This window comes from Brienomyrus brachyistius, chromosome 16 (genome assembly GCF_023856365.1).
Source record: "Brienomyrus brachyistius isolate T26 chromosome 16, BBRACH_0.4, whole genome shotgun sequence".
NCBI classification, from domain to species: domain Eukaryota; kingdom Metazoa; phylum Chordata; class Actinopteri; order Osteoglossiformes; family Mormyridae; genus Brienomyrus; species Brienomyrus brachyistius.
In genome coordinates, this window is record NC_064548.1 from 17262162 (window position 1) to 17288061 (window position 25900).

General features: G+C 41.2%; 1 protein-coding gene across 3 annotated transcripts; it reads left to right on the forward strand.

Annotated features, from left to right (window-relative positions):
- Positions 1 to 379: 379 nt before the first annotated feature.
- Positions 380 to 25339, forward strand: LOC125709502 (collagen alpha-1(VIII) chain-like). Of its 3 annotated transcripts, XM_048978033.1 has the most exons (4): positions 2063 to 2203; positions 20128 to 20425; positions 21829 to 23022; positions 23059 to 25339. In XM_048978033.1, the coding sequence occupies exons 2-4, from the start codon at positions 20137 to 20139 to the stop codon at positions 23745 to 23747; spliced, it is 2172 nt and encodes a 723-aa protein (XP_048833990.1). In that variant the 5' UTR covers positions 2063 to 2203; positions 20128 to 20136; the 3' UTR covers positions 23748 to 25339. The 3 variants fall into 3 exon arrangements, with proteins under 3 accessions (XP_048833989.1, XP_048833990.1, XP_048833988.1); XM_048978032.1 differs by lacking the exon at positions 2063 to 2203 and adding an exon at positions 380 to 456 and having other exon boundaries at positions 21829 to 25339; XM_048978031.1 differs by having other exon boundaries at positions 21829 to 25339.
- Positions 25340 to 25900: the final 561 nt, after the last annotated feature.

Here is a 25900-nt window from a genome sequence, read left to right on the forward strand (position 1 = left end):
AGCACACATGCCAGGGATTTGGTAGTTTCACAGAGACACGCATATAAACAGACGTACACACAGATCCTAACAAAATCTCTGTGGCGTGAAATAAAACAACTACAAATATTTCCTTAGTTGTTCTGCTCTTTTCTTTTTGGCAGAATCTTTCGCTAGTTGCCTTTCTCTGACCTCTCTCCTCCACACCCACGCACACACAGACATGCACCATCAAACGATCATGCTCTCTCGCCCGCCCCTCTTCCTCCCCGGCTCGCCCCTCTTCCTCCCTGGCTCCTGCCCAAGCCTGCCTCTGTCGCCCTCCATCCTTGTCCCGCCCACTTTCCTCCCGCCTGCCCACCTTAAATGGCTTGGCCACACCCACCTGCACATAAAACTCAAATTCATGCTGCCTACCGCTGCTCACAGTCCTTTCCAGAGTGATTGTTCAGCATATATGTCTTCATACAGATAAAGGTAAGCAAATATATTTCATGCACGTTACAGCTCTCTGCTTCTGTATATGGTTGAAAATTCGCTATGCGACTGATATAGTGCCAGCAAGGGTCTGCTAATCTATTTTTTTTCCAAGTCACAGATTATCCTCTTCTCAGGCATTGAAAAAGTCTGCTAATTGGGGCATTTTGGCTTGCCCAGGAATTTTAAGTTTCAAAATTTATATTTATTAAGGCATTTCTTTCTTTTTTTTACATGGAACTGAAATTATAAACATGTATTTCAAAAGTGAACCTTAATATACCTCAGCAACTTGAAGTTTTTCTCCCCATTTGCTATGTTTTATATTTGACATTCCATATAAGGATTGCTTATACATTCAGTGACGTGTATATGATTAATAAGAGTCTGGCTGTGATGTCTGGATGGCTCAGTGGGTGGCGCTGTTGCCCAGCACCTCTTGTGTCAGGGGATCAGTATATGTGGAGTTTGCTCTTTTTCCCCATGTCTTGTAAGTTTCCTGTAGGCGTACCAGCTCCTTCCCTCAACCCAAACACCAGCATTTAGGAATACTGGTGTCTTTAAATTGACTGGGCATAGGAGGGTGAGGTCCTGTCCAGGACAAGCGTTTGGAAGATGGATTGGTGGTGAAAAAAAGTTCTATATAATTATGCTAAATTATTCTGAAGGATGTGTCTTTGTTCTGTGGTATTTATCCAGTATTTCACCCGCATGAAGGCAAAAAGGGCAGAGCGGGGTCTTTCAGGACCCCAGAGGCTGGCTAGTACACCGGCCCATTTGCTCAACATGGGCAACATCAATTTCCCTTGATATTCTAGGCCCACACAGCAACATGTGCATTATACGGGCGAAAGGGCCACCCCACTGTAGGTGTTAGGAACACTGGGGGACTAGGTGACCCCGCTGTGTGCAGTTTCCGTCCCACTCACATGGAGCTCGACTGCTGTCTGACTGACCGAGGCTGGAAGTGTGTGTGTTTGTGATTTATATTACATTGTAGAGGACATTCATAAAAAACTGTTTTACTGATGTTGTAGGGACCATTTTTCGGGTCCCCACTAAAATCTGTGAATGCAATCAAAAAAGTAAAAATGCCAAAAGTCACATATTTTTTTTTTGTTACTTACGGTTAAGGTTAGGGCTGCGTAAGGGTTAAGGTCGTCATTTCCCCACTGAAATAAATGGAGAGTCCACAGAAAGATATAATTACAAACCTATGTGTATGTTTGTGTGTGGGGGTCAGACATACTTTAGTCCCCACAATGTGATGAAAACCTGTTATTTTGACGTTGTGGGAACCATTTCTTCGGTCCCCACAAAGGGAAATTCAATTTTATTAAAAAAATATAGGACTGCAATCAAAAACATACAAAAGCCAAAAGTCTTGTATTTTGTTTGGTTACTTATGGTTAGGATTAGGGCTGGGTAGGGGTTAAGGTCGACATTATTGGATTAGGGTTTTCCCCATAGAAATAAATGTCCATGTCCATGGGGGCATATAAACAGCTGTACTGGAGGTGAGTCAGGACGATCAATGTTGTTGTGCACGAGAGAGAGGAGATTATGGCCTCAGTGGGCAGGAGCTCCGTCTGCGATAACAGCCTCTCTGACCCAGCATGCCATTCCCTGGAACAAACGATCAGATCCTTTCTAAGCATTTCATGACAGCCGAGAGTTAGACGGATCCTAAATGTCAGATAGATGCTTGTCAAGGAGGCTTCTGGAGTGGGCGTCAACTAAATAAAATGTAAGTATCTGATTATATTTTATATATGAAATAATTTCTTGCGCCACCCCTCCATCCGCTCCTTTGTGTGACGAGGTAGTGTGTTACATATTATATTTAGCGCTAAAGATTTTTGGCCTTCTTCTTAGTCGTCACAGCGATGTGTTTCCCACAGACAGGCACTGCTTTTAATATCTTGGTATTTACCTTCTCCCTTTTTTCTGATGAGAATATTTTCCACGCTTCTCTACATTCTGAATAACCCAAAAATATACTCTAGCCCATTGAAAAGGGCCTAGTTCCATTCACTGCATCAGCCAAAAGGTATTAAGTGTTCCGTCAGGACCTAAGCAAGAGTACTTTGAGAACTTTGAGAAACAATAACAATGCAGGAGAAATTACAGCGGGATGCGTGGTCAATCAAAACTAGCGTTGCAACCTAATCTATGTCAGGAAGGACACTTTGAGTTGGACAGGATTTGCAAACTACCATTTCAATCAAACTGACCTGGATTTCACTTAAGCACCAAGTTATTGCTGTATTCTGATTGGTCAGCTTCCTATAGTCATGCATGTGCCACTAATGTTAATTTGAAACAGCTGGGAGAGTCTTTCAATCAAGAAAACGCACCAGTCAAAGTAGAAGAAGAACTATTCTGAACTATTCCGCTAAGCACATGAGTCTTTCCATTTTAAAGTTTGTAAAATTGGAAGTAGCTCAAAGTGTCCTCCCTGATATGGATTAGGTGGTAACCGTAAACAATGCTGGTTTTCAGCAAACATAAAAGCAGTGGTTGTAACAGGACATCTGTAGAGAAATTGGGTGTAAACCTCTGCTAACTGGTAGTTGGATCAAAGCCAAATGCTTCAATTCAATAGGAACTAAGTAGCTGCTTGTTATCCGTTAAAATACCACATAAATTTATTCTCTTTTCTAAGGATTTCTTCAACAAAGCAGCCCTCCTGTGTGAAAACCAGAACCGGAGCGGCAATATGAAACAGCACTAACAGATTTTAGCTTAAGGCAGCAAACAGCAGTAACAATCCAAAAGACAATCTCATCCAGAGTGATGTGAGGTCAATATTTGATACTTTGTCTTGGTGTTTGAACTGGAAGGAATGTGTGATTCAAGGATATTTCCATGTAATTCACCACCCAAAATGATGATGTCATTCATTATCCAGAGATGGCATTAAGTCACAGCAGCCATGGAAATACAAGAAATATAACAATATTGGAGCCTTAGACTTTATGCCAATGCACAAAAGTATCATGTTTAAAAATTATATCGCACACTTAAAAATAGTCACAGTATTCTACATTTTGACATATATAATGGCAAGGGTTTTGGAAGTGCTGGATTCATATTGAATATTTTAATATGAGTGAATACTGAATATTACTGTAATATGAATGGATACTGAATACTGCGAGGTGTCAAATTGAAAATTTAAGCTTACAGGTGTATAAGTATTCTTATTATAAACCCTAACCCTGTTCATCCATAAATCATTAAAACCAGACTAAGATTATTTTATGTCTCTTTTTACTCAGAATTGCATAGAAACTCACAAGAATTTTTACTAGTTTTACTAAAAAGTTTACTAAAAGGTTAAATATATGAGAGAAAAGGTTAACTATCCATGTATGCAGACACTATACATTTAAGTATTAAAATAAATTGTGAAGCACAAATGAATAAGACTCACACTGTATTCCTAAGCACATTTATTTAATTTGTAAAAATTTTCCTTTGGCACAATTCGTCATGACATCTCATAGCATTCGTGGTGACAGCACTTTTAGTGAGTGTTTTCCTACATCACACTGGATATCACAGGAGTGACTCCTTCTCTTCGGAGCATAAGTGAGAGCCTGTCCTTGATGCTGTTTTTCCATGGAAAAAAATGTTACTATCATCTTTTATTTACCTAAAACTACCTTAAATCATCTCTCCAAGGTTATCATACATGAAAGGGTTAATCATAAAAATGGTTCCAAAGCCCAAGGCCCTTAATGAACTTATGAGTGGAAGTAAATAATCCTCATTATATACAGTACTGTGATGAATTGGGGGATATTTTAGAATGATTGGCTGGAACAATAAATTTTTCAACTGAAGACATGTGAAAAGCCAAATCAAAGAATCCACCATTCAGCACGTGGGAATTTGCTGTGGTTTCAGTTAAGCTTACTTTCCTAAGCATCTGATATGCTGGTCTAATATAACAGGAGACTAATAAGAAAATGATCAATCTCAAGCAAATTCTGCATAAAAACAAAAAATCTGGCCGAGATATACACAGGATTCTTGGATTTCTTGATAGAAAAAACAGGCTGATTTGATGAGGGAGGAGAAGTCTGTAGGAAAAGAAAAGAAATTTATTTCTTAAATTATCTAGATTAAATTTGTAAATGCAAAATTGTATTTGCCCCTGCATTTATCTCTTTTGTGCAGTCTTTTGGTGCACAGCTTTCAGTTCGTCATGCATGAGAACACACAGGAAAGGGAGGTTTTCCCACAGAGACCTATTTCCAAGCTTCCTGAAGGCAGGCAATGCTGATTCCCCCCCTTGGTGGTCTATGAGACTCCTCATAAAAGAGGCATCGACATGTGAAGAATGTTGGGAATGGAGCAGGATGGAGCAGGCTTTCAGACCCTTCCACAGCCAGAATGTTGGCTGAGAAGCCGACCTTTGGCTGACAGGTCTGTCAGGTTCTCAATGCAGAACTAATCAGTTGTACCAGGACGTGGATAAGGCAGGAAGGGGGAAAATGAACGACAAGGTGAATGAAGAGGCGGATTCAGAGAACGAAAAGCCTTGAAGTCAGAAAGAAGCTGTATGGCACTCCGGTTTGCACTGCTACTATATCGTAACTCAAAGTCAGGACACGCAGACCTCTGGTTATGATGAAGATTCCCTTGCTTTCTTGGGCTTCCCAAGTCACATGGGGCCACAAAGGAGATGTCCAGCATACTGGAAGAAAGACAGTGATCGATGTTCCTGGAGCACCCAGCTAATCTCTGTGCTGGTGGGAGAACATGTTTTACAGTCTTCAGCTGTGGACCTGGCCAAATTTCAACTCTGTCAGCAGCCTTCACATTCCTCCATCTGGTGAAAGTGCTGTATGCTCCCAAATAACCGCCTTAGATGCTCCATGGAACAGAGTTGCATTGTTTGTGCCCGTGGTGTGTGTGGTAGCATTTTTGGTGCAGCATTTTATTCCTAGTTTCTATCTTATAGAGCTGCAGACCAGGTGAATCACCTCAGGTGAGCTGGCCAGCAATGGTTCTGGAGGAGTCAGTTGGCCGATGGGTTTAAAAGAATCCACAAATACCAGTCACATAATGGGAATTCCTCATTAAGCGCCACACCATGTAACCACTTCCAACAATGATGTTATTTCCTAAGAACTGGTGAGCTTTTCCAGATTACTAATTTCAGCATATTTTGGAGGACGTTAAACTGGGTATGCATGTGTGTCCTTGGGAACACGAAGGACATTTCATATCCATTCCCTAGGCTCCTGGAGGAAGGACCCTGCTTTGTATCAATTCTGAGCAGAGTCGGGTAGTTCAGGTCCAGAGCGTTAAAATTCAGACCCTGTTTCACAGGGATTTTGTTTCAACAACAGTTGAGTCCTCCGTGATTGTGACTCTTTATACTCAACCAGTCGGTTGAAACAAAATCTTGGTCTGGACCGTTACTCTCTGACCTGAATTACCCAACTCTGCTTCTGAGTTATGACAAGTCACCTACATTTTTTTATAAAACCAAGAGGTTAACCCACAAATGATCATATTAATCTTACAAGTAATTAATGGTCCATCATCAAGCCTAGTTCATATGTGTCATTAGATTTTAAACATTTTAATTCACTGTGTGAATGCAGACCATTTGTTAGAATTTGCTTCTTGCTTAGTCTTTGGTACCTTTTTGTGTGAAGTTCATAAATGATCTGGGATTTAAATGGGCTGCAGCCTCAATAAGAAATGTTATCGGTTAGATATTTAAAGGGCCAAGATTATAAACTGTAATTTCAGAGTACAACATGCAACGGAGTTTTGTTCTGGTGCATGCTGAGCAGGTTCTGTCTGGCCCCTTTTTCCATGGCAACAAACCTTCTGGGGATCACATGATATTCTAAGCCAGGGTTTTTCTGAGATATCTAACAAATGGAACATGTCTTAAACAGTTCCCTTCGGAGCCATGCTGGTGGCATCCATATAAGATGCATAAAACAAGCTCCGCTGACTCCGCCCGTGGTCTCTCTGGAGGAAGATACCCTATCACTCTGTGAATCTAAAATCCCTCCAGAGAAACACAGTCATTACCCACCAATTATCACGACAGGTGAGGACAGGGATATAGACTGACCATACAACTTCTTAGGTAACTTCCACTTCACCACCATATACCTTCTTGATTCTCGTAAAACTGCCAAATCATTCTTGAAGTCAGTAATGATGAAATTTCAGTGTTGATTCTCGTGCCCTCCTCTTGAGATCCTGGTCAGATGAGGCCAAAGCACGATATCAACCGAAAATAGCAGCGATGTAATTTATAGCCCCAATACCAGATGCCATTTCAGTCATGGCTCAGCCTTGATATCTTGACCAATAAAATCTTTAATAATAAACATGCACTTTTCCCAGAGGCTAACATCAACTCTGAAAGGCTTTAATTATGTACTGAGGATGCGGACACTGCTCAGGTATACTGTATTAAGGGACCAACTGACACACAGTAGTGACCCCATATTTCTGCAAAACCTCCTGCATACTGCAGAAACAGTATGAGCTGGAGAGTGTAGATGCTATCTGATCCATGGCCAGGCCGGAATCTGTACTGTTTTTCCTAGATTCCTCCACCAGGCAGAGTCTCATCTCTCTTACCTTGGAATAGGCTTTCCAAGGAAGAATATATGCTCATGTTTACCTTCATACACACAGGCACTACCACCCCTGTTTGCTAGTCTGGAGAGACTTTAGTCACCTTCGATTCAGCATTGAAGTGGTGCGTCAACCACATGCTTTAAACATCTGAATGGACTTTTATCTACCACCTAAGCAACTTCTGCTGCTGTGATAGACTTCAATGCTACACTGCAATCGTGGTCAGAAGGTATCTCCAGCATGTTGAGGAGTTCCTCAGAGCTTTTTCTTCCATCTCTCTACAATATCTGCAATAGTTGGTCTACAGTTTTTCACCCCATCTTAGCACAACCCAGACATGGTTCCACCTCCCTCTCCTGAAGCACCAAACGGTTTTGCAGAACATTTTGGGGTCTCTCTGTATGGTCCCTGAATACTCCTCTGATGCCCAAAATTACACCTCTGTTACTACCTGCACAGTGGCCTTTCCGGCCTACTGTTTCCTTCCAGCTGTCACTGGATACCATCATACAAGCATTGACCTGCTTCTTCAGCTTGACATTCCTCCTCACTCCAGCTCTCCACCAACAAGTTCTAGGATTACTGGCACTGGCTTTTTTTTCAGCGACCACGGCGATTGAGGCCTAGAACATAGTCCCCCACCTTGCTCAGCACACATAAGAAGATTACCCAGAAGCGTGAGCTGAATTCATCTGAAATAAAGGCTTCAGTCAGCCATTCCTGGCAAACTCTGAATGCTCATCTGGGTCATCCTAGGCCATCTGGCTTCCTCCCCATGCAACAAATACAACTCACCACAAGGTAGTGATCGGTTAATATTTCTGCACTTAAATCTAACTAACAGTCTAAAAACACAGCCTGAAGACTAATGACACAGCAGCAAAGTACATCATTGACGTCTGGGAGTTGTGCTACCATGTACACTTATGAGCATCCTTATCTTGCAACATGGAGTTCGATATGGTCAATCTACTGCTTGTACAAAAGTCCAATAAGGCCGGTTAGGGTTATGGTTAGATTACGGTTATGGTTTAGATTCTCGGGACCATTCTTCCCCATGAGGTTCTTCTAGCATCCACTTTGGATCATCTTACCGCCGTCCTCTAACATGACTGGATGCCCTGAACTGTTTATTTCCCACAAATATCTTAGATTATGCAGCTTTAACATCTAAAACCAACGTAAACTTTGCTGAAATAAAGCACAGCGGCCTGACATACGGTAACAAGGATATTCTTTTTCGTCTTTTCATCTTCCATGTGACAAGTTCTAACTGCAACAAAGTTTTTCATCTAGACATGTGAATTAGTTGCTTTTTATATTTGTGAAGCTAATTGTGTTATTGTTATTAGATGCCGTCAAATCATCTCCAGCCAAGCATTTAGATGGAATTAATTCTAAAATTAGTTACAATGTCATATATGTAATATATGTAATGACACTTACAGTATGTAAGTCGCTCTGGCTAGGGGCGTCTGCCAAATACTGTAAATGTAAATGAAAATATACACTGATTGTACTGTAAGTGCTTTATTAGATTCAAATAAAGCAAGGCATGGATTTATAATTAAATTCCTTTCAATCAAAAAATGGGCCACAGGTATAAGTACTATACAAAGATGCACAGGTATGCAGAAAATGTTTAATCTGGGAGAAGAAACCGGAAATTCTTGAATAACTCTGCCAATTCTCAGTGCCAGAGGGTTGCAGTCAGACTACTGATCAATACGTCTTTTATGGAGGAAAAAATTTTGAGTTCCTCATCATTCCTGCACACTTTTCCCCTCAGTTTTGGTTCCCGTCTACAATTTCAGAATTGGTATCCTATAAGGAATTGGATTGAATCCCTGCTTTAACCTTATAACAAGCTGCATTTATTATAATTTTTTAGGAAGAGCCAACTTGAGCTACTTTATGTTATTCTGTGACCAGAGAAATTTAGAAGTACTAGGCCAGGGGTGTCAAACTGCAGTCCTGGGGGGCTGGAGCCTGGCACATTTTTGGGTTTCTAACATTGATTCAACTCCTTGCACCTCCTTGTGCTAATCACCACATCACTCCTGAGCTGAATCATTTGTGGTGGAACAGGGAGAGAACTAAGTCACACTGGGCTCTGGCCCCCCAGGACAGAGATGCCCAGACCTTCTTCTCCCTAGCCACCTCCTCCAGCTCTTGTGGGAGGATACCAAGGCTTTCTCAGGCCAGCCCAGTGATTTAATCTGTCTAGCATGTCCTGGGTCTGCCCTGGGGTGTCCTCCCAGTTGGATACCTCCCCAGGGAGGCTAGTGTTGCTTGTATCTGAGATCCCTGCCCAAAGTTGATGATAGGTATTCCCAAACCTCTCCTCAAGGGCACCTCAGTCACTCCATGTATTCATTGAATTTCACCACCAGCTGACTTAATTAACTATGTTCATTAGCTAATATCCTAATCAGGTATTAATTACCATACATATTAGAGCGCTAGTGGTCGAGTCAAAAAAATTCACATGGGTATATTTGATGGTTGCTCCAAATACTGGGGTGACTTTAGGACAGGTATTGAAATCACTAATCTAAAACACTTTCTCAGACATTATATCATAATAGGAAATTATTTAAACATAATTTTCTTTGACTGCCTAAGACTTTTGCAGAGTACTGTACCTCATGAGAATATTCAGATGTCAATGAGGTATGTAGCTCCTGGGCTGGACTAGAAATGCCTGGATGGTTTTTTTCCTACATGTGCGCAGTTGACCTGTACACACTGGGGTATTTTCCATGCAATTTCACATCTAGTCCTGGATTACATTGTTTATGTCAGTGAGCAAGCCAGCTTCCAGGCAAGGAGTTGCTGGCCAATCAAAGCAATGCTAATTTTCTATGCTAATATCATATCATTATCTCGAATTAACATCATGCTACAGTAATTGCAGAGAAGAATATTTAGTGATATACATTTTTAGGGATCATTTCAGGTCTCTAGGTGAAGTCTTCCCATATTGGCTACTTGTTTCTTTTCTAATATCCCAATCTCTTTTGAGTATTTTCAGCTGTGAGCACAAGTGTTACAGGCAGTTAGGAACATGTGTTCTGTCTGTTTCATCTAACATTTAAACCCTTGGTGCTCTTTCAAGCAAAGTCCAAGACTCTCTTCGGACTATTTCTCCAAGTTCTGACTCCCTTGGTCTTTGGCTAATGCCTTTGAATGTACTACTTACTAATTCTCTAGCTAGTCATAGAGCACGTTTACCATTTTTATTATGCCTTACTTCCCAGCCTTCCCTCTGGTTCGGTTCAAATGGTCAAATCAAATTTGTGTACTATTTTAGCAGAATGTTTCGCACAGAGTGGAAAATAAAAACCCTTAAACACTTCAGCTGAATGATGTAACACAGTTGTTTACGGCATGTAGCCTACGTTCCATCTAAGGCAGTGTTTCTCAGCCCAGTCCTTGGGGATCCCCAGTCAGTCCGCTTTTTTGCAGAAGCTAGGAGGGAGCAAAAGACTAACCTAAGGAGTCTGGAAATGTTTCCTTCTATCGATGTTTTTGGGACCCCTTTTGGCAGAGCACTGCTTTCCGGAATAGTTTTTTCCGGGACACTGTGGTACATCGCCATACCCAGCCAACATTTTTTTGTATTGTCTTGTGTTCTCTAGCTGTTTTCCTTTAGCTCCAGGGAATGTCATCATGGTCTGCAGCATATCGTCCATTAGATACTACTGTGACTGATTGTCAGTCTCTTTCCATTATCTCCGTGAGAAAACTGGAATCTGGTAGCTTTGTGTCATTGTTTGCGGACGCATCCTTACCTATTATGGGCTGTCAAAATTTAGACTACAATAATAAAAATTAAACTAAAAGTCTTCAGAAAACAAATTTATAGAAACAGTTACTGGTCCCTTTTGGATGAGTAGTACTGCTCGTATTTTTCTGTTTTACACTAATAATTTGCACTTTTATTGATTGCTTAATTGTATCATCTATATCCATGTTATCTGGCTAATAACAGTTGATTATTAAACAAAATCATTACATATTTGTGTTTTTTTTCTGATTTAAAAAAAACTATAATAATTTAATATAAATATTTATGACCGTTAATCTTTTTGGAATATTAAAGAAAGCAGACTTATTTTTGTGGCAACCTGGTTTAAAATGTGCTGAAAATTTAATAAAAAATTTACTTTATCTTTCAAGACATGTGCCAGGGCTGCAATTAGAATTAGGAAGACTAGTTACGGCAATAGATAAAGATTCCTCAGCATTTCCATTTGTGCGACTTGAATTCATCCTTGTAAGAAGGAACCAGTTTAAAACAATGCAGAATTCCGGCAAAGTCGTTTCAATTGTACATGTGTTTCTATGCTGTTAATGTGTTGCAAAATGGGATCCGCATTTCTACTGTGCCATGTTATCTGTCTGCGGCCACGTCAAAGGTGCGGCGGGTGGGAAAGTTGTGCTAGACTTTATCCATCTTAAAATAGACGTTCCAGGAAATGGCAAAGTTTGAGAAACGGAGTGTCTTATACTGTAATCCTAATTTTGGTGCCAGTTTCAGAGAAAATAATACCATTTAGTCTTTGTACTAGTGATGGAAGAAATTGAACGTGCGGATCTGCTGTGGATGAGTTATGCTTGTCAAACATATGCTGTCACCCACCCACTGCTTTGCTTTACTGCCTCAGTGGGTTTAGACAGACCATGATTGACACTGTACAATAATCTCACTCAGCAGCGGATTCAATGCCTCATTTGTCCCATCTTTAGTTTGAACCCAGAGCAGCAAAAACATGTAGAGAATCCATATTTGTGGCTTATGCATCTTATTTTCACTACAGAAAACCAGAGCATTACAAGATGATGAGGCATACTTCTGTGTATCTCCTACCTAGTGAGAAATATATATTTTTTTAAAATCTCACAGGCACATATGGATCTAAAACTTGAAATTTGTAGGCTCTTAGTTAATCTTAAATGGCAGGTCCTTGAGGGTACAGCCAAAGTGACAAGTAATTGTACCCTCAGAGGTACAAATTGGTACTTTTTGATACTTTTTTATTTCTGATGAGTGCCACATTTAAATTAGGCTGAGCTTCACTTTTAATTTACTGAAAATCAAAGTATCAGAGTGTTAATGGAAGAATCGCTGTTTTTATATCTTATGAAAATGCCTCTGTAAAACTAAAATATACTTGTACTGTTTACACAATAAGTAAATATTTCTAAAACAAAGATATAAAATCCCATGCCCATAAATTGATGATACTATAATTAATTGTCAATTTCTTTGATTAATCCATCTTTAAAAATATCTTAAATCTTAATTTAATGTGTTTTTTCTGATTTTCACAAGGAATTCGGTATGGGGTAAATTTGTTTTTATAAAAGTGTGTGTGAGCCCAAAACCTTATCAGTGCACTTTGTGTACGTAAAACATGTGTTAAGTGTGTTATTGTACCTGTCTGGTTTAATTTTTTGCATTTCATTCAGTCAATGGTTCCATCAGTGAATGTTTGGTAATCAGTTAAGACACTAACTGTAATAAAAACCAAGACAGGCTGCTGAACACCATGTAGTCTGACTGTTTGAAAGGTTTTCTCCTCTGACCTCCAGTGAGCGCATACAGTACCTCAGGCGTTCCCTGTGTGTCACGCTGAAATTTCATTTCTGAATCTCTTATATCAAGGTCATTTTGACATCGCAGTTTAGGAAGAAATCATTCAACCCAGAAAAATATTTTACTGAGTGAGAAATGAAATATCTAACATTTCCCCTGAGAAATAAAAAATACAGATTCGAGCAGGAAACTTTTCTAGGGGTAAACAGAACGTAAAAAATTGACAATGTATTTCATAAAGAGGTTTCCAGGAAAATCTGTAGGGTGGAGAAAGACAATTCTCTCTATCCCAAATTCATTAACTACCATAAAATAATGCTTTTTACCTAATCAAATACTGTTTGAATTTTCTTCTAATGACGCGGCTACTCTTGTAGCATTGTACAGTCTATGATGCCACAACCTACAGTTCGTAAGGATAATGTTTGGGGAGAAAAGGTAGAACTTTTTGTTCACATAAAGCATCATGGTACCAGCAATTTAATTGGCAGGTATTTAAGTATATATGTAAGATTATTCCAGAGATTCACATCTTTCAGATTAATTCATTCCGTCAGGGATCATGCTCATGCTAAAATGGTTTTAATTTTAAATTCAATTCATTTCAATTCAATTTATTTTCATACAGTATAGCACCTTTCACGGTAGAGTCCATCAAATAAAGTATTAAATAAGCGTTTGTTTGCTTTTGCAGCTGGTAGATGAAGCATACATCAGTAGACTGGAATTGGGTGAAGCAGCATCAGTCTCAGTAGTAATTTATATTTAAATGGCATATGTGATAATGGCTAAAATACTTTTAATAACATCGGACTTGCAGGGTAAATATACCTTAGCGATGTGCACCAAACTATTTAAAGCATGTTTCTTTTCATGAAGCTTCTTCTTAGTCTTCCCTCTTCTTCTTTGAATAAACTCCGCTGCCACTGCAGTCCCAGCCAGACCACAGCCAAGCCACGGAAGGCAGAGCTTCGCTGTGTCAGAAGTGTGTCTGTGTAGAGCGAACGCCAAACTCCTCACCGCTACACAGACTCTCCTCTCTCAGGAGATCCTGCATAAAAATTACACTCTGGTTACATTGTGATTATTTGGTTGGCCGATTACTGCTTGACCACAAAACCCTTAGGCATGTCTGAGAGTCTCATTGGCTTGCCCAGAGACATACCATTGGTAACGTGGTGTTACGCCCATCCGTGTTTGAGTGCAGCCACAGAGAAGAAACACATGGCTGAAGCTAATGTACAGTGCTCACAGAAAATCTCGGGACTCTTGCTTACTTCAGTGAAAATACTGCAAATTGACTGGTTTTATGACAGAAATCATTTCTTTATTCATTAGTTTACAGAAAATATATACCACGCAAAAAAAAACAACCAGTAGTTTAAAAAATATGTATATATATTCAAAGTTAGCAATACATTGAAAACCAAATTATAGTTCTAAAAGAGCTGTTCTGAGTTAAACAGTTCATTGAGATGCAGTTCCATTGGGCGCTTTTTAATTAGTAACACCTTGGCAATAACATAAGAAACCAAATGCGTGTGTAGTATCCCTTTGGGAGCCAATGACTACACTTGCAATTAATAGCAAAATGGCAAGAACAGAACTGAATCAGAGTCAGTCAAAAAAATTACGACATCTAATAAAAATTAAATCTCTGCACAGAAGATATGTGCAGATATGTTAAACATTGCCTGTCAATGGACTTTTGTTATGAAACCAATAATTGTGCGTCAATTTTAGCGAATTGAGCAAGTGTCCCAAGACTTTTGTGAACTTTGTTCATCCTGGGGCTCCTCATCATATAAACCTACCGCTATTGCTTGGCTTTGCAAACCCAGAGACGGGATACAGGCATTTGATTAACGCATCAACAGTTTGCAAAATGGCAGGACTTCTTCCACTGCAAAGACTTTCCATGCTCCCATGCAGATAAGCATCAATATTTGTCATGCTTAGAAGTATGTATATTAAACCAAATCCAGCTCTGTCACTGAATGTAGGTAGTAAAGAGATGGAGAGATTAAATTTTTGTTGACCACACGAGTACAATGCTAGGAGAAACCGCTGGAAACTGGAACTGTAATATCTCCACCATTTCAACTCTACATGAAACATCAATTCCGATATTTTACGGAGATCTTCAGTAAATCTTCAGCTGATCGTCAGTCATCTCTTGTGTCCTTTTTTCTCTGCTCATAAGCCCATGAAGCAGCGGCATCTCTGGTAACTGAATACCGGCAGTAAGGAATTAGCCGTCTGTCGTTGTCGTTCCTTGTCTGAGTATCGGTGGTGTACCCCTGCCATCCGTGAGACTGCGTGTACATTCTCTGCCATGCCTCCGCTTCCCTCCTATGTGATGGGCCTCTGTTCTGAACAGCTGGGCCTCCGGAGCACATCTGGATCCAATGTTGCTGTGAGTTCCATCTAAGGTCAGCCTAGTGGTTTGGGCTAACACAGGGTTTCAGAATCGCTGCGTCACAAGAATTTGATCAGGACTGCGTGCCTATATTTTTTCCTATTCATTCTTTTCAGGCCATCACGTTACACAGATTCACTAGTGTTATTGCACCAGCTTCAGCCCAGTTTTGCAGAAACAGCATGAACAATCCTGGTAAAAGACCTGGAAATTTTAACTAAGAAGCTCTGGGTTTAGAGAATGCCTTGCTTCACAACTCATCATGTTCAACTAGATTGCATACTACAGAAGTGGATGGAATTTTAAGCTAAAACTAAAACTAAAGTAACTCAATAAAACGCTAAGCCTAATAAAAATATCAAAATGCTTCTTTTTACCAACAGCAAGATACAAAGGACAGGATGAATTGCCTCACTAGAAAAATATACCATGACAGCTCAAAAAAGATCAAAGGATAAAGATCTTTAGGTGTTTAGGATTTTCCTGTCCAAATGTCCCTGTAGATGTATTCACCTGCCTGTTCAAAGGCACCATTTGCCGATTTGTAGGGAGCCTGATTTTCTCTATTTATTGATCTCATTTTGCACCATTCGCAACCTTTTGCCTGCTTTCTGCCATAGGAGCTGAGGTACTTTGTGACAGAGGCACACTTGCCCAACACTAGGGTGACCATACGTGCCCGGGGATCAGAATATTAATGAGTTTTCACCTTCACAGACCAATCAGGTAGTGCTTCTCGCAAGAATATTAATGAGCTTTCCTTAACCCCACCCCCCGTAAAATGAAAATTTGTGTCCGTGGAAACCAGGACGTCTGGTAACCTTACAATTAACATTTTACAATCTACACATGATTGACACAATACATGTGCATAAAACTCTTTTTCGACAAAGCGGAAAAAACGCTGAAGTAAAGTTTATTAAACGTCAAGCAAACGACGAGATTCACTGTTTACATGAAAACAGATGCAAACTTGCAACACTGGGTCATACGCATTGCAGCGCTAAACTCAGACAAACCACCGACTTTTGAAAAACCACCTGGATGACTGGTTAGTGGACCAAAAAGAGGGGGTGTGTCTGGGGAAACCCTGTCTGGGGTAACGCTGATCATACTAAACCATATTAACAGGCTTTATGGAAGTCTGGGGCTTTCACTGTAGAGAAGAAGGACAGATTCTTAAATTCTTTAAGGTGGAGTTCCACGGGGGAGCATAGATGGTAAGTCAGTGTTAAAATCATCAGCTCTCTGAGAACGTAGACAGCCCATTCATCATTGTCACTAAGACCTCGGCAGCATGAGGCATGTGGCCCGGATCTCACAGCCTGAACAACCATCAGATAGGACTACAGAGCCAAAGCAGTCATATACATTACACATCACCAGCATGGAGACAGCAACAGTGTAAGGTGAGGAGTTTGTGTGGTTTTGTTGATTCTGCAGGGGCATCATTAAAACGAGCATCAAGATGGATCAATGGAGACGCACATCTGTTTTGTAGCCCTGTTAGCATAAAATCTAGTACGTTGTGCTATTGCAGTATTTTAGGCATGTATATCAGCATGTCTATGCGCCTCTGATCTTCGGTCTGAGCCCCAGCCTCAGCAGAATGTTGACATGTCTGTGGGCCCTTGAGCAAGGCCCTTAACCCCCAGCACCAGGGGTGCTGCACATTGCCTGACCCTACGCCGTAACCCCCAAGCTATGGAGAGCATGATGGGCTAGGCAAAGAGAAGGGTTACAATGTACCTGTACTCGTACTTGTGAAAATAAAGGATTTATCATATATTTATCATTTTATTTGCAACCTACATGAGAATTATCTTTTACAATATTGTAATACTTTCATTACCAATAGTAGGCTGTTTTGGCCACTATCGGTGTAGAACTGGGGAAAACCAATGTTAATCCAATTGACGAAAGTCCTTAGGACTGGAAACAATTGCTGAGGACTGGCGTTTCTTATCAGTCACTGACCGGTTTAATCTGCTTTCCACCAATTAGTTTATCGCTTCCCATACGGCTAAACTGCAGAAGCGAGGGTCCGTTGGCACAGAAACCGGGCGACATAGCGATGGATATGTCAACGATGAGTCACTGGCGTCTTCCCCCAAAAAGATGCTTGGAAACGAGAAGACATTTTTGTTAGGTTCACTCTTTCCAGCCATGTAACGGTCAGCATCTGGGCAGGTTTAAAGACAGATGCAATCTTGACATAGTAGTGTCCATCGAGTTTCAGCGAGGTGGTCCGGCAGATTAAATCATAATTAAGAATAAGCCTGCATATCTGCAGCAGATAACCTAGCATATATGACGGCAGAGGGGCTGTGCTGCAGAAGATACAATCTTTATCTCAGAAAAAAGTGTTTCGGGAGCTGGGGGGTAGTATTATTTCAGGGAGAGTTTTGAAAGCGGAAGATGATGCAAAAACAAAAGTAGAAGAGAGATTAAAAACATTACTGTATTATTAATGCGCATTGCATCAATATATTTTTTAGTTCTTTAAAATCAATAATAGGTTAGCCTGCCCTCTCCTTTTAAGAATTTCTACTTTAAGTCAAAATACAACTCGCTGATAGACTGGCCAATGCTGACCCCATGTGGTCAGAAAAGAGACGTGTTTTTGATTCAGTCGTTTTTAACTTGGCCGATTTTTTTGTTTGTTTTTTGCTTTTTCGCTGCTGCTTGTCATTATTCATTTTTTATCAAAAAGTCTATACTATACGTCTATTTATTTGTTTTCGTGCTTGTTTTATGTAACAAAATTATTTAGAAATATTAAAACATTACACATGCGAAGTACAGTATAGCCTTTTTACCGTATACTGTACCAAGCACCTTCTCCAGTTAAATCCTATCAGCTTTCTTATTAACAATGCTTCAGCGTGGATCCATTTCTAGGTTTCCTGCACTGTTCCTGCTACTGTGAAATGCCTAATTGGCTGGAAAAGCACATTTGGCTGGTCATGGCCAGACATAATTTTGAATTAATACTGTAGAGTTTCAGAGGAGCAGAACCTTGCAGAGGAGGTATGGAGAGCAATAGATGCATCCATGGCAATTTAGCTTATAGAGGATGATTTATAGCATTGCAGTCTGCTAATGGCTCCGACCGTGACTCCAGTGTCTCATGAGAGGCTGCACCTAACTAGCTGTGCATCATCAGCCAAGCCTGCCACTGTCCGTCCAGCTGCTTATTTTTAAAGGCAAAAACGTGGGTGTCTCTATGCTACTTTGGGGTGTCTCATAACTGATTCATCAAGATTTCAATCCATTTTATTAAAGGAGAATGCTTTTCAAAACTGGAAAATAAGCCCCGGAGAGCATTACAATTTAGAATCTACATGTACAGTTTCTGAGTGAATTATTTCACTTCTGTGATTTATTTTGTCCCACTTCAAAGTAAAATGGCACTTAAATCGAGGTCATGGATTAACTGCCTCCTTTGTCATGTTTTTAATGACATTTTTATCACTGCTATGTGGTTCAGTGAGGCTCACTGCTTTAAATGCACTTACTATGACATATTTTAGTAACTTTATTTTTACAAAGCGCAGTAACCCCTTCACACAACTGAGTGTTAGACCTACGTGTCGGCGATCCCCGCTCGTCATACTCAGGCATAACAGTCCCCTGAACGAACATAAAAAGTCTATTAGTTACCAATTTCTAAACAAAACAGTACTGTACTGTACACATTGCATGTTAATTTGCCTTGTTGTTTCTTATCTGTACATTTTATATAATATACAAACCATCTAACTTATGTCTCTGTCATGTACAAGTTATTACTGTACGCATCGTTTACTAGGTATTGGACCCATTATTTAAAATGCAAAATTAGACTGAAAAGATTCCACAGTGACAAAGACAAGTTACACATGAGTGAGACTGGTCGCCGAGACAAAGATGTCTGGCGTACCCAAGTCAAGACTTTAAATATTAATGATACAGTATAGACTTATACTAACAAATATTATGTATCACTAATATTTATATATTGTATGATTTTATGTGATCATTGTGAGTATTGTTTTTGGCCTGTGATCTTTCAGCAAGTTCACAAAATATTTCAATTTGATTTTTCGCAGCCAACTTGCAAGCAGGCCTAACCGAAACCGCGAATCACAAGTGCAGGAACACGAAAGGGGGTACTTCATTTATCCAAATTTTAGTGCTATATAATTAGGCTTTTTGGTTAGGGAATTATTAGGCAGGGGTTGCATATGGGAGGGGGGTAGTTAGGACAATTCCATGAGCCCTTTAGTGACCGGGGTTCTAAAACATTTGGAATATAATTGGAATGGTCTGAATTGGGGGCCCAATACCATATGCTTTCATGGGGTCCAAACTCTCTTGTTAGGTATGTTGGTGGATTTTAAATATGAGTAGTATCGGGCTGGGCGGCATGGTGGTACAGTGGTTAGCACCATTGCCTCACACCTCTGGGCCCCAGGTTTGAGTTTTCGCCTGGGTCACATGTGTGTGGAGTTTGCATGTTCTCCCCATGTTGTCATGGTGTTTCCTCCAGGTACTCCGGTTTCCCCCCACAGTCCAAAAACATGCTGAAGCTAATTGGAGTTGTTAAATTGCCCATAGGTGTGCATGTGAGAGTGAATGGTGTGTGAGTGTGCCCTGTGATGGGCTGGCCCCCAATCCTGGGGTGTTCCCTGCTTTGAGCCCATTGCTTCCGGGATAGGCTCCAGACCCCCCCCCCCCCCGACCCAGTAGGATATGCGGTTTGGAAAATGGATGGATGGATGAACTTGCCTTGCATGATGTTTAAGTATTTTTTGTTATAGGTTGTTAACATCAAAGGTAAAACTCTTTATAATGAGTATAAATGTGTAATAACAGTGTGGTTAGGTGTAGGCCTGAGAAACACTGCATGTATTTTTCAACAGTAACTGTTTTCCAAACAGTCCAAAACTAGCCTAGTTATTTGCAGAATCAGAACACAAAAACCTAATTAGTTTGCCAGTTGTTCTGTTGTACTTGTGTCTCTCACTCCTTCTCCCACTACCAGGTCAAAGAAATGTTCCTTCTCTCCGCTTCTGTCATGGTGTTTTTGGGCTCGTTGCATGGTGTCTGTGGGGGAGCGTACTATGGACACAAGCAGCTGGCCCAGCAGCACCAGCCTCTCATGCAGTTACCTCACATCCCCTTGGGAAATGACGGGCTGCCCCCACAGCATTACATGGGCCAGGAGATGCCCCACGTGCAGTATGGAAAAGAGGGGCCTGTGCTCCCACAGTACAGGAAAGAATTACCACACTTTCCCATGCATTTAGCCCAAGAGATGCCACGCAAAGACAAAGGTAAAGGTAAGGATTCCATACAAATGTCACAAAGCACAACTGTTTTCAGAGGCGGCCATTTCAGATCCATAAAGTAAAAATCCAAACCAGGATTTTGTTTCAACCAACCAGTTGAGTACTCTGTGACTGTGACTCTTTATGCTCAACTGGTTGGTTGAAACAAAATCTTGGTTTGGATTTTTACAATGAAGTATATGACTTAAATCTTATTAAGATTTGTTATATGTGTCATACCAATAAAAATGATAATTATTAAAAAAAAAACAAAAAAAAACATTTGTTTCAGACAGTACTAGTCTGGATACACTAAGTGGTGTGACAGATGCTCTGCCCCCCCCCCACAATCCCCTGACTTAAAACCTATACACTCAAAGAGTTAAGGCCAATTTACACTTCACCTCATGTGCTTTCAGTCGTGCACAGGGTCAATTTCATCATCAGGGGTTTGCACAGGACTGCTGTGGATGATGTGCGTGTTGCCCAGATTTTTTTGTCAGGTGGAAAATATGCGCGTGTGTGTGTGCAAAATAATTGACAAGGGATTCCCAGTAGGTGGCAGCATGGACTCTCACAGAGCAGAGGTTAACCAAGAAAGAGTAGATGAAGAATTGTTGGTACAGTAGTTATGGTAAGCAGCTGTATGAGGAGGTGGTACCTAAGTATCTATTTTTTCATACTATTCATGCATTATACCATGATATATGGTATCTTCAAAGCAACAGTATTCCGGCATTTTGGTTTGGGGGGGCGGGGGGTGTCCCAGCTAATTTTGTCACATGGATTTCAAAATACTGCAGTATACCATGTTAACTTAAAACCCCCCGAAGCCTAGCCCAAACAATTTTAAAACTGTCCATAAGATTTATATTATACTGCTTGTGTTTATGTACAGTGTCAAATGTAGTATGAACAGAAGCTTCCACACACACGACTGTCTGCAGCCCGAAAGCGCGCATGGAAAAATGAAGTATGAACTAGGCTTAAGAGCAAGGTAGCCAGTTTTTGCCCAGAACTTGTAGAAACTCCTTCGGGGTCGTTGAAGAAGTATTCCAGGTGGCTACATCTAGAAGCAGGTTAAAAGAATGCCAAGAGTCCGCAATGCTGCCATCGAAGCAAAAGGGGGTTATATCGAAGAGTACAACATTTGAGAAAATTATGAGAAAAAATTGAGATGTTGCACACCACTCTTAGTTGTTGCAAAATGTACTATGTATTACTTTATTGACTCAAGGCCTTTTACTATAAGGTGAATAATATAGCTCAAAACAGAGAAAAATGCATTAAAGCAGGAGTGTCCTGAGTTTGACTGGTACTGTAAATCAATTAAAGCTAAAATACTGAAAATAAAAAATCTGTGTTGGGTGTATATATCCTCTTTCTGAAAAAAATAATAATAATAATTTTTACAGGTAAAGCAATTCTCAGAGGAGAGAAGGGACTTCCAGGAGACACTGGCCCCAAGGGGCCTCCCGGACCTCAGGGCCCCCCAGGACTACCTGGCCATGGTCAACCAGGCCCACAGGGGAAACCAGGTCCCCCTGGTCCCCCAGGTTATCCTGGCATAGGCAAGCCAGGCATGCCAGGAATGCCAGGAAAACCAGGAGAAATGGGACTGCCTGGACCAAAGGGTGAGCTGGGTGATGTTGGTGGAGAAGGACCAATGGGATTGCCAGGGCCTCAAGGTCTTCCTGGACCTCCAGGACTGCCGGGCCTGTTAAAACAAGGGGGGCAGGGGTTTCCAGGACAGCCAGGTCCCCGTGGGGAATCTGGTCATAAGGGTCTCAATGGATTACCAGGCCTACCAGGGCCTAAAGGTGACAAAGGAAATGGTTTACCCGGATTACCAGGACTTAAAGGTCCGGGTGGACCCCCAGGGCCACCAGGTCAAGTAGGACTCCCTGGAGTAGGAAAACCGGGTCTGAATGGGCTCCCGGGGACACCTGGAGTTTCTGGAAAACCAGGCCCTCCTGGAGAGCCAGGGATTTCAGGACCAGCAGGTGAGAGGGGACCACCTGGGCCAACAGGATTACGTGGAATTGGTAAACCAGGACAAGATGGGCTGCCAGGACAACCTGGATTTCCTGGAGGAAAAGGAGAACCAGGCCCACGAGGTTTACCGGGTGCCCCTGGCTTACCTGGATTTGGGAAACCAGGATATCCTGGTCCCAAAGGGGACAAGGGACTGGGTGGCTTACCTGGTGCACCTGGTGCAAAGGGTGAAAAAGGTCATGGAGGCTTCCCAGGGATGAATGGCCCCCCAGGACCCATTGGAACTCACGGCTTGCCAGGGCCAATGGGGCCACCTGGAGGCCTTGGCTTCCCCGGTCCAAAAGGAGAATTTGGTGCCAATGGGCTACCAGGGCAAGCAGGGCCTCAAGGTCTACCAGGGCCCCCTGGGTTACCAGGTCAGCCTGGATTGCCAGGAGAGGAGGGACAGCCCGGACCACGTGGTTTTCCTGGACCACTAGGCCCGAAAGGGGAAAATGGGCACAAAGGATTACCGGGACCGCCTGGTGGCCCTGGATTGCCTGGCATCAAAGGTGAAGTGGGATTCCCCGGCGACCAAGGTCCCCAAGGTCCAAAGGGTATCCCAGGACTTATGGGTCCTGGTGGCCCATTAGGGCCGCCAGGACTTCCAGGTGCCAAGGGAGAAATTGGACCACCTGGCCAGCCTGGCCTCCCTGGTGAGGGAATTCCAGGGATCCAAGGTCCCTTAGGACCTCCAGGAAAACCTGGTTCAAGTGGGCCTCCTGGTTTACCTGGCAGACCAGGACAACCTGGGCCTCCTGGACCCCCTGGACCTCCAGCACAACCACCCGGCATTGGACAAGTCCAGCCTGAGATGGGTGTTGATCTGGAAGGAGCCAAAACTTTACCGCAAGGTTACAAGAAGGGCAAACATGGAGGAGACTTTATGGGTCTAAATGGCCTAGATGTGCCTGCGTTCACAGCTCAGTTAACAACACCTTTCCCTCCTGTGGGTGTTCCAGTGGTATTTAACAAGGTTCTCTATAATGGAGGTCAGAACTACAATCCACAGAGTGGCATTTTCACCTGCAGCATTCCTGGTATTTATTACTTTGTTTACCACATCCACTGCAAAGGAGCCAATGTGTGGGTGGCTCTTTTCAGGAACAATGAGCCTGTTATTTACACATACGACGAGTACAAAAAAGGTTTCCTGGATCAGGCTTCAGGGAGTGCGGTGCTCCCACTAAAGCCAGGAGACACGGTCTACATGCAGCTTCCATCAGAACAGGCAGCTGGACTGTATGCTGGCCAATATGTCCACTCATCTTTCTCTGGATATTTATTGTACCCAGTGTAACAGAATTTTGAAAAGGAAATACAATGTTTTTTAAGGTGAGGGTTTTGAAATCAACAGTGACAAGTGGGCAAGTTGTGCCAACTCCTACCTTCCAAATACACATCGGAATGTCAAGGTACATACTGCATATTCAACTTTTAAAGGTATGATACAGACTAGAAAACTACAATTTCTTGTTTGTGAAACAAAAATAACCTAAGTAAAACAATTTCTTAACTACAGGAACATATTACAGACCAGCTTAATATTTATTTTGAAACCAAGCATCAGTAGTTTTTCAATGACAAATAGCTCAAGATAGTTTATTCATGAACATATTTGGTAACTTCTTTTCTAGTTTTGTTGCAGTGAAAAAAGATTAGCATTTTTGTATTTTTAATAAATGGGAAATATTACATTTTCTAGTACCAAACTATTTTCATAACCTTAGTGTGGGTTTCCTTTGAAGCAGGCCTCCTATTCCATGATCTAAAGCCAGGGACGGCTCCAGCTAAAGGAGGAATGGGCAATTACCTCGGGTCTCCAACTTTCCAGTGTTAGTAACTACCACAATTCTAATAGAGGGATTGTAATGCTCATCAGTGTTATTGGTAGGCGCGGCCTCCCAAGTAAAGATTTGCCTAGGCAACCCTGTTCAAAAGTTTATAAAAACAATGTTTATATCTTCCACATACTCTTTTACGTAGGAATACTACTTTAATGGTACTTTAAAGTGCACTAGTATTGGGCTGGTTACATGTGTGACAGAAATATTGAGAATGACCAGTTTTTTTCACTTATCAGTGCAAAGTAGGTAAGTGAACTTTATTGTCATTCACACCATACAACAGTACAACAAAGGATGCATAGCTGAACGAAATTGCACATCTCCTGGCTCAATGTGTAGACATAAAAAGACAAGAGCACTTAGACAACATACGGACTTTACAAACAAAATTGCACTTCTTACACAGAAGTACAGGCCAATACAAAATATCTACATGATGAATGATGACTGGTTCAGATGGAAAGTGTTCATTGCAGCTAACTTGTACTGAGGATCGTTTCTTGGACGCAGAGCTGAAAAAAATGTCCCCTGTGATTCCCATAATGCAAAGCTGATCAAAATGTTTCTGTCAATATTGTAATTCATGTTTGACTACTGATTACCTGAGTTTTTATATGTGCAGAAAAGCATAATAAAGAATGTAAAGAGAAAGGGAGGAATCTGAAATCAATGTATACTTCTTTTGTTTCGTTTAGTTGTCCTGACAATGGAGTTAAGTATATAGCCACATGAAATCGAGTGTGGGCGATGTGGTGGTTTAGTAGACAGCACTATTGCCTCACATCTCCTGCCTCTGTGTGGGATTGTGGAGTTTGCATGTTTTCCCTGTGTTGTGTGGATTTCTTCTGAGTACTGTTTAGAAATGGTTGATGTCTCTAAATTGTCCATTGTATGTCTGCCCTGTGACGGACTGCCATCTTGTCCAGTTGAACCCTGGCCTTGTTCTGTATGCTACCTAGAATAGCCTCCAGGCCCCTCTGCCCAGGATAAGTGAATGAAATGCACAGTTTTATGGTCTTTTTTAATAAAGAAAAAATACTTATAACATACCTGTGGTTTCATTACATATTGGTTCAATGTTTCACATAAAAAGAAAGGATTTGTAATACAAATGTGACAGTAAAATACACAAATAAGAATTAAAAATGTGACAGCAAACCCATCTCTCTCAATAAACCAGTGAAATTCCCAACCTAAGTGTATAAGCTAATACAGTGGTAACTAGGAAAACATACTTAATTTGTTCCAGAAGGCTGGTCAAGTTGCGATTTGGTTGAGACTCAAGTTGAATTTCCCCCTAAGAAATAATGTAAATGAATTTAATCCGTTCCATACCCCCAAATGATTGCCTGTTTAAACCTATCTACCTAACTAACTAATGATAAAAAGCATTAACAATCAATACAAAACTAATACACGCATGAAAAAGCACAAAAGCAATAAACATGAAGTAAATGACAAATGATCTGTTTTGTTATGTTCCAAGTTTTTGGTCAAGTTGCGGCTAGATTTTTCTCAACCAATCCAGCCCGATTTTTCTCAACCAACCCGTTCGACGTCATCTAGGAACACGTCTTCAAAAGTTATTAAATCGGCGTTTCCCAAC